The sequence below is a fragment of the Phalaenopsis equestris genome, unplaced genomic scaffold (assembly GCF_001263595.1).
Source record: "Phalaenopsis equestris unplaced genomic scaffold, ASM126359v1 Scaffold000513, whole genome shotgun sequence".
In the NCBI taxonomy this organism is placed as follows: Eukaryota; Viridiplantae; Streptophyta; class Magnoliopsida; order Asparagales; family Orchidaceae; genus Phalaenopsis; species Phalaenopsis equestris.
This window is the reverse complement of record NW_018164953.1, coordinates 1058205-1067961: the sequence shown is the minus strand read 5'-3', so window position 1 is coordinate 1067961 and position 9757 is coordinate 1058205. Positions and strand designations below refer to the sequence as shown.

Here is a 9757-nt window from a genome sequence, read left to right as displayed (position 1 = left end):
TCTACATGAGTCAACCTGAAGGATTTTTGGTTGAAGGAAAGGAACACATGGTGTGTAAACTTAAGAAATCAATATACGTACTTAAGCAAGCTTCCCGACAATGGTATCTTAAGTTTAATGATACCATCACGTCCTTTGGATTTAAGGAAAACATTGTTGATCGGTGTATATATCTAAAGGTCAGTGGGAGCAAAATTATATTTCTTATTCTGTATGTTGATGACATCTTGCTGGCTACTAATGATTTTGGCTTATTATATGAAACCAAGAAATTTCTCTCTAAGAACTTGAGATGAAAGATATGAGTGAGGCATCCTATGTGATTGGAATTAAAATATTTCGTGATAGATCACAAGGATTGTTAGGTTGTCTCAGAAAACATATATCGAAAGAGTTCTTAAGAGATTCAACATGGAAGGTTGCTCAGCAAGTGTTGCTCCAATTTAGAAAGGAGATAAATTCAGCCTTATGATGTGTCCAAAGAATGATTTGGAACATAAACAAATGGAAGAAATTCCTTATGCATCTATTGTTGGAAACTTAATGTATGCTCAAACTTGTGTCAGACCAGACATTAGATTTGTTGTCGGGATGCTGGGCAGGTATCAAAATAATCCAGGAATAGATCATTGGAAAGCTGCAAAGAACATTTTGAGGTATCTACAATGAACAAAAGACAACATGCTCACTTATAGAAGATCTAAAGATCTTGAAGTGATAGGATATTCAGATTCAGATTTTGCTGGATGTATTGATACCAGAAAATCAACATTTGGCTATTTGTTCCTTTTGGCTGAAGGAGCAATCTCATGGAAAAGTGCGAAGCAGACTATCACAGCTACTTCCACTATGGAAGCTGAATTTGTGGCTTGCTTCTTCAGGGTTTATGGCTGCGTAATTTTATTTCAGGACTTGGAATTGTCGACAGTATTGCCAAGACGATGAAAATTTATTGTGATACTCCACAACAGTCTTCTTTTCCAAAAACGACAAGTATTCCAAAGGTGCTAAACACATGGAATTAAAATATCTTGCCGTTAAGGAAGAAGTTCAGAAACATAGGGTGTCAATTGAGCATATTATCACCAATCTCATGATTGCAGATCCTTTGACAAAAGGATTGTCACCGAAGACATTTAACGAACATGTCGTGAGAATGGGCATTACTAAAACCCTTTATTAGTTTTATGCTCTTTATATTTTGACATTTTGGGCCCAATTTTTCTTGTTTCTGATATTTATAAATCTTGTTTTTATCGTTAGTGTACACTTTATGTTGCATGATGTTTCAACAAGATTTGTCTTTTAATAGACATTATGGGACCATAATGTTAATTCTCATTATGCTAAGTATGTAATTGATATTGTGATACATGGAAAGGACTGTGTCGATAAATTGATGCACAAGCGCCATGATTCATATTAATTTCATACTTTTTAAATAATTTATGATTTAATCAATATAAAGAAGGATTTATCTTACAGTATATAATGCACTATTAAAATTAAGTGAGCCAAATGGGAGAATGTTATATTTTTATTTATGACTCACATTTATTTTAATAACTTATGAGATTTATTTTTGTGAGATTTATTATTTTGATAACTTAAGTTATTTATTTTCTTAACTCATAACTTATGTCATAAATTATGACAACTTATGATATTTATTTTGATAACTTAAGTTATTTATTTTCTTAACTCATAACTTATGTCATAAATTATGACAACTTATGATATTTATTTTGATAACTTAAGTTATTTATTTTCTTAACTCGTAACTTATGATATTTATTTTTGTAACTCATATAACCCCTAAAATAAATAAATGTTACTAACTTATCTAATTGATTTTATTAATAAAATCAATTAATTTATTAAATTATCTATTAATTTATTAAATTATCATAAAACCTATTGGTTAGTAACCCCCTTGGTGGATGGTGGTTAAATAAAACATGAATTTGAGAATGGGTCCTCTTTCTACCTAGCACACCTTGTACATTTATCTCCATCAGAAAGTACAGAAAGTTTTAAGGGATTAGAGAGAAGAGAGAGAAACTCCATCAAAATCAAATTTGTTCATCATGAATACAAATATGCGTCACTTTATTTTACATACAAAAAAATCATGAATTTAAAAGATCTTGACTATTATGTAATTTTCTTTTGAAATTTATGTATAAAGTTGAAACATGAATTATTTAACACATCCATGACAAATAAGTAAGCTGCAACACAGCTTGTTCAGGAGGACAACTATCCATTCAAGAAACGTTTTCTCGAGGCCGTTTTTGCGGTGGTGATTCTCTTATTTGTGATGAGGTTTATTTCTGGTGGATTTATTTTTGGAGCTGCTCACAAGTCCATTCTTCTAGTTGTTGTTGTGGTTACCTCACTGTCGGCGGTTCCGACAACGCTTGGCAAGCCGGTGAACGCTAATCACAAGAAGAAGGTCATCTTGAGCCAGATCCAGAGCGACACCATTTTGGCTGCGAGCTTTGAATCCCCTCAAGGATTTACCACAAAGTTAGAAGAAGAATTGCCAGTTTCTTGTGCTCAGTTAGCGAGGAGTATTCATGAATTTGCTGTGACGGCAGATCAGAAAAGTCCACAGAGGAAGCTCGCGCATCATGTGTGTCCAAAACTTGCTGTGTGCAACTCAGCCGACCCATCTTTAGCGCCATCCCTTATGCTTCATCAACAATGTGAGGATAGGACTGCATTGCGCTATGATTATTACTATTTGGCTAAAATTTTGGCAGATAATGGCTCACAAGGGTTAAGCGCAGCTGGTGGAATCCCTACTCCAAATTGGGACGCACTTGCCGATATTGATGATGCAGGAGGCGTCACTAGAGCAGATCTTGAGCCAAGAATTGTGGGGGAGCTTAGTGTTGAGGCCTTAACTTCATATATTGAATTTCATGAGAGAAGGATTGCTGCTTTGAAAGCTCTCCGGTGTGCTTCATCAAGCATTTCAGATATACTGGACAAGCTGTATGAAATTGGTTTTGGCACACTTGAACATGGCGAAGGGTTTTCAGTTCTCACTGTTTCACATGCTTTTCTTGTCAATTTGGGAGATCAAATGGAGGTAACTTAGCTTAATTGCTCATTTTTCAGTCTCTTTATTCCTATAAAAATCAGTAAGTTTATTTGGGGCATTTCCATACATACCACCCAATTCCTATGTATTTACAAATCTAACACAGAAATTTTGCTTTTACATTTTTGCCACCCAAATCTTTCTTGTCACACAAAAGATATCACCTTTTTAATATATATATATATATATATATATATATATTATATATATATTAAGTGAAATATAGGTGTGAGATATATAGGCACATAAGAATTGAGTGGTATGTAGGTCAATCTTTCATATTCTATTGACAGAAATTAGGTTACAAGGTTAAACTAAGCTTATTTGATTTCAGATTTGAGTAAGACCTAATTGTGATATCTAATTTTTATTAAAGCCGATTCCAATAATTGAATAAATATATTTTTTCATTTTCTAAAACAGTTCATTAATTTAAATTATTTTCTACGCTTATTACTTCTTTTGACCCTAGTGAAACTCAGGATCCGTTTGGGGCAGCTTGTGCGTTTCAGGATAAACTGCTTATCCTGAAGCGCGGCCCGTAGGCCGGCCGCAAGGGTCGATCCGCGGCTTGCGTTTAGTGTAAGAACCCAAACTTAGTTTCAGATAAGCTGGCGAAACGCGCGAACCAAATGGTACGGCGGGGTTTTCAAAACGCCGCCTCACTTATAAGCTGCCCCAAACGGACCCTTAGCATGAAGACTTACATAGAAGCGATTATTTTGGAAATCTTGGTTTACTCGTGCATAGGTAAGGTGGTATGTTTGTAACAATTGAAATTTAGGTGATGAATATGTAAATACATAAAGATTAAGTAGTAAGTATTTAAATGGTTAGAGTTGTAATATAATATTTATTGTGTTGGAAGCATTAGCAACAATCCCATATTATCAATTATTGTCATTTGAAGATATAATTCTTGTTTTGAATTGTAATTTTCAAGTCCTTTTTGGAGGATAAGAGATGATTAGAGGAAAATAAAATAATTTTTACATGCTACTTTATTCCTATGCATTTAAATGCTTAAAGCCTAAATTTTTATGTTTACATGCATAGCGCTTTGGTACTTTCAACACATCCATAAAAAAAATGCATTTCATTTAGAAAGATGATAATGATATTAATTTTTATGTGATATTAAAAATTTTAGTACTATGTGTGTAAACATGAAAGTTTAAGTGTGAGATATATAAACACATAAGAATTGAGTGAATTGTAAGTAAATTTCTTAATTTTTGCATCACTGATAATGTTGCTTAAGAAGTTTGTTGCCCTCCACCTAGATGGCACGCTTCGTGGCGCCCGGGGATTCTTTTCGATATAAGTGTGCAATCGAGATGATTTTCCTAGCTTCTCCTAAGAAACCTTACACATTCATTTTTTTCTTGTCTTAAAACCAGTATATAAGTTAATAAGTATGGATTCATATATTGTAATTCTTATTTGAAATATAATCTAAGGCGGAATATACGTGCTACTATATTTTCTTTTACTGCACTTGATTGTATATGCTTTGTTTATACACATGATATTGTTGTTTTTCTTTACGCGTTCCTGACATGTAAAAAAGAAGCCCTAGTATAGATGACGTAGGACATATGGTTAGGTTGAAACCCTATAACATGAGACTAACACATTCATTGAACAAAACAATTTTAAAAATTATACAAAATTTTGTAACAAAAGAAGGAATCATAAAGTATTTAAGATTTTAATAAATCAATTCAAACTCTTCATGTAGATTAAAATAATAATATAACAATAATAATTCACCCTTTTGGATTTATGAGGACTTTTTGGAGGAGGTAACCTAAGGTTACTAACAAGAGTTCTCTCATCTAAATAAGTCTAACAACTTGTATAAACTAAGTAAATTCAAAACTAATAGTGATGTCGGGACGACGAAACCATGGAATCTTGATCGGTGTCGCTTAACATAAAATAAAATTTCCACTTTAATAACTTCAATAATAAACTTAACAACAACAAACAACAAATAACTTATGCTAGATTGTTCGAGGTATGATTTCTCTCGTCCCTCCTCTTCTCAAGAACAATATGACGCGAGCGAGTGGTGGCCAACCTTCAAACGATAATCAATATCAAAACATGAAGCGAAGGATGATCCTCAACTAAACTTTCCATAAACTTAAACAACATAAACCTTTAGAACATTGAGGTTGTTCGTCTAACACGACGTAAATCCTCTCAATATTTTTTAAGCTTTCGCATGATCGCTGGCGTGCGATATTAGCCCTAAATTCGGAGGTCGTTGTTCGGTATGACATAAATTTTATCTTAGGCTATTTGCGTTGATCGTATTCCACGCAATGTAAGTCATATATTTAAAATAAAATGACAGGAGTAAATATCAAATAACAACATTTTCAAAATATAAAGTCAAACCATAAGTTAGTTTGAGATGTCACTGAGGTTTCTTCAGTATCTTTGACATCACATATCTTTCGCTCCTTTGGGTTCCGGAAATAATTGTTCCACATTGATCCCTTCTCACTTGTTTTTACCATAACCAATCGTGGACACTAAACTTTGAAGACAAAGCCCCAATCTTAATGGAGAGTTTTTTAAAGTGATTTCAACTTCTTAAGATCTAATTAATTATAAGGGATTGCACCTATATGATAATTAATAACCCAAATAATTTAAACCCTATTTAATCTTCGGATTAGGTAGGAGAAGAGTCTGTTAGAAATTTCACAGACCAAACAAATATCCTAAATTTTTAGTTTGAATAATTGAGTTCATTATTAAATGATATTATCATCTTTTAAGGTGACATATTACTCCTGATGTTGTACTCGATTATTTAAACAACCAAATATTTGAGATCTGTTCGGTCTCATTTTTTAAAATTAGAAATTTCCTTTTTTAGAATAAAAATTATACATATATTAAATCAAAATTATTTTCAAAATAAAAAATAAAACAAACACCCTACAAGATATATTTTTATTCCTACAGGCTAATGCGATTAACATATTAGTTGATTATATTTTTATCTCTTCCAAGATTCATAATTAACAACAAATCTTAACAAATAAAATGACCAAAATGAATTGTAAATAAAGTTCAGAAAATTATTCATCACTATATAATGATTTTGTTCAAAAACGAACAACAATTTTACATCAATCAATCTTACTTCCCCATCCCAAAGGAGAAAAAGGAAGATTACTCACTACTCTTACTTGTACACATTGACACATCATTTGATTAAAAGAGCAATTAAAATACAAAAGTCTTGCAAATAATATATTACAACAAACTATAAAAAAGAACTTATCTTTCTCTTTTTTATAATAAAGAATATATATAAAATACGAGCATTTCTCTTCAAAGTCTCTCACACCTCCCTTCTTCTGTTGATAATATTTCAGAATTTTCTTCACTGTCTGGGCATAAGAAAAGCTAAAATTGAAGCGAAGTAGAAGCAACCCTCCCCACTTCGTCTCCCTCGTTTTTATATTATCTCCCCATGATTACCATGATCTTCCCATGATCTCGAAATTTGAACTGCTCCAACTGCTGATTTCAGTTTTGGGCGCCTAGATGCCCAGGGGCTGGCGCCTAAGCTCGAAGCTCTCGGTTTGGAACTGTTCATTTGGACCTTAAGCGCCATGAACTTAAGCGCCCAAGTTCATGGCGATTAAGCTCTCACTATCGCGGTGCCTAAGCGCCCATTCGATGACACTTTGGCCCCATGCTCTCTGTTTTTTGGTTGGGTTTTGGTGCCAAGGCACCAATGGGTAGGCACCTAGGTGCCCAACAACCAAATTTTTCTTCAACCTTCGATTTGTTTCAGTTTGATTCTTGATGCCCATCCTTGTTGCATCCTACAAAATCAACACAAAAATCTTCCTCAAAGTGCAATTTCATCAATTAAAATATATAAATATAAATAACATTAATTGTCAAATTATAAACATATCAAAATCCCCCAAATTTCACAAAGAATACAGTGCATTGATCCTAAAAGAGGAGAAATCCACTTGCTTCCCTCTAACATATACATAATTGATAGCTTCGGGCAAATTTGAATAGAAGTCCCGAACTACATAAATCACTATAACACTAGTATTGAAACACAATTCTACCCAATCCCTCTTACCTAATATACTTTCTACCTCCCCTCTAGGAGACACAAATCCTCTCTCCGGAATGAATTTCTTTGATACCAAGAAATCATTATACTGTTCTTCTGTTTTTTAATCTCCTAGATCACGAGAAAATTGAGAAATTTAGTTTTCCCTAGGATGCTATGTCGGTTGAAGAAGAACATGGGAGAAAATTTGGAGGAAATGGGCTAAAAACTACTTTTTCGCTTTTATATAGATCTGGGTGCCTAGGCTTGAGCCTTTTAAAGCAGAGGCAAGCATCTAATTTTTTATCTTCGACCCTATATCTTATATAAATAGGGGGTCCATAGCATATATTAGGAATTTTTTGTCTCTATATGCTTGGGCCTTTTTAGGCACTTCTTTCTATACTCATTGTGTAGGGAGTTCTCTCTTCCCTTTTATTTTGTAATCTCAGTTGCAATATATAAAATAGGTCACAGAGCTCGGAAATATCTCAGTTCACTCTTATGGGATAAGTTTGTGTGCGCACTTTCATTATTTATTTACCTCTCTGTATCTCTCTACCTCTCACTCGAGGTTTGTACCGCTTCCATTCTTGACCATGCTTCACAATACAAATTCAGATTTAACATAAATAATTATTAGATGTGATTTTAAAATATTTCTTTATTGGTTTTGTACATGTTTATTTTTTTAATAAATTTTGATTCTTGTATTTATTTGGGCGTGACATTGATTTTGGATTGTTATTCTCATCGTTATAAGTAAAAATAATATTTTATACATTATTTTATCTTCATATTATAATGTCATTATTAAATGTAGCAAGCAATATTATTTTTTAAATGCATGTATAATTATATGGATGTGTCATATAACGTTATGTTCATAACAATTCTCGTCTCATATGCCCCTGCAAGTTGCTGTTAGCTCTTCACATTCAATGGAATTAGCTATGTTGTATCCATCTATTTATTACAGATTATGTCAATTGTTTAATACATTTTGAAATAAATTATGGCATAAGTATTAATGTATGAAGTAATTTTGTTTGCATTAAAATCTCAAAAATTAAAATTATCTACAATTACAGATCAAGCAAATTTGTATTGATGGCATCAATATAATTTTCATCAAACACGAATCTCGATGTATTTTTTATGAATAGTTTTTTGAATTCGAATTGAAGATTGTCTAGACATTTTTTTTTCTAGAAGTTTATAAACTAAACGTCTCGACAAGTGAATTATTAGAGTTCAGTATTTTTTCCCTTACATTGCTTATCACACATAAAAAATTAGGTTGTCTCATTGTGCTACTTTTTCTTTTATTTATATGTGTGTCAGATCTTCAAGTAGTACAAATTTGTGAGTATAACTTAAATATTCTAGATCATGTTATATAAATGTGTGCCTCGTCTTTGAAAAATTTCCGACTCTGTTACTCTCCAGAGAACATATTCTATCAGGACTCCTAACGTAAATAACGATTCAGAGTCCAATAAAATCATTTCACGTGGCGTTGACAGAAAAATTGGCCTGGTAACACGGGAATATTTCCCCCTGTGTTATTCCTTATTATTCAGGTGTTATTATATGCTATTCAGATGTTATTGTGTTATGTGAATATTCACAGTATTATAATAACAAAATAACACATCTATAACCTTTGAATAACACACAATAACACATGAATAACATGGGAGGAATATTCCCTTGTGTTACCGGACAAATTTATTTTTTTCTGTCACCGTCACGTGGCGTGATTTCATTGGACTCCAAATGATTTTCTACGTTAGAAGTCCTGACAGAATAATTTTTACACTCTGCATTAGTGCCTTTCAGATCTCTTCTTTTTTCTTCTAGGATTTTAAATAGGAGCAAGGGCATGTAATAAAAAAAGATGTAAAAAAATTTAATGACATAATAAATTTAATAAAAATCAATATTTGAATGTTAATTATATAAATAGAGTTAATTTTGATGTTATATATGTAAATGCCTCTTACAGAAACTTAACGAATCATTCCCAGTACGCAGTTTATCAGCCCTGTAACCGAGTCAACTCCGCCCAGACGTCGAGTTTCCGACTCGTCGCCTCCGCTCGACATGGAATACAACCCAGCCCGCAACGCCGACGCAAGGCACACTTGCCTCAAGCTCGAGCTCCCTTCTGCATCGGGAAGAAGCAATGCCTCAATCTTTATACGCGGCACTTGGTTCACCTCTCACTTCCACCTCTCCATTACAGACGGCTTCGATGCGTGGACCTGCGAGGGTTTGGTTTCTCTATTCCGTGCCCTCATTTGTGACGATCTCCGGCAAATGGATTACTTTTTTTATTTTAATGATGTCTTGTCTCTCTCGGTAGGGTCGGATGCAGAGGTGAGGCAAAGAGCAGAGCAGTGGGATCAGTCGGTGTCGGAATACATAGCGCTTGCAGAACGGTATTTAGGGTTTCAGCAGCCGGATTCTAAATATGGTTTCGAAGATGCTGGCAAAGGGCATAGGAGGGTTAGCTTACTGTACTCGTTTTTAATGATTTTTTG

The 9757-nt window shown here is 33.5% G+C and overlaps 1 protein-coding gene across 2 annotated transcripts in view; it reads left to right on the top strand.

Annotated features, from left to right (window-relative positions):
• Nucleotides 1-2289: 2289 nt before the first annotated feature.
• The window catches only part of LOC110028564 (DNA repair protein XRCC4-like), a 29546-nt gene continuing 22078 nt past the window's right edge, over nucleotides 2290-9757 (top strand). The window contains exons 1-4 of one of the 2 annotated variants that reach the window (XM_020730466.1): nucleotides 2290-2708; nucleotides 2793-3097; nucleotides 9220-9486; nucleotides 9580-9722. In XM_020730466.1, the coding sequence (XP_020586125.1) occupies nucleotides 9318-9486; nucleotides 9580-9722 (312 nt within the window). In that variant the 5' untranslated portion in view covers nucleotides 2290-2708; nucleotides 2793-3097; nucleotides 9220-9317. Of the gene's footprint in view, nucleotides 3098-9219; nucleotides 9487-9579; nucleotides 9723-9757 lie in introns of both variants that reach the window. The other variant, XM_020730465.1, reaches the window with a different exon arrangement.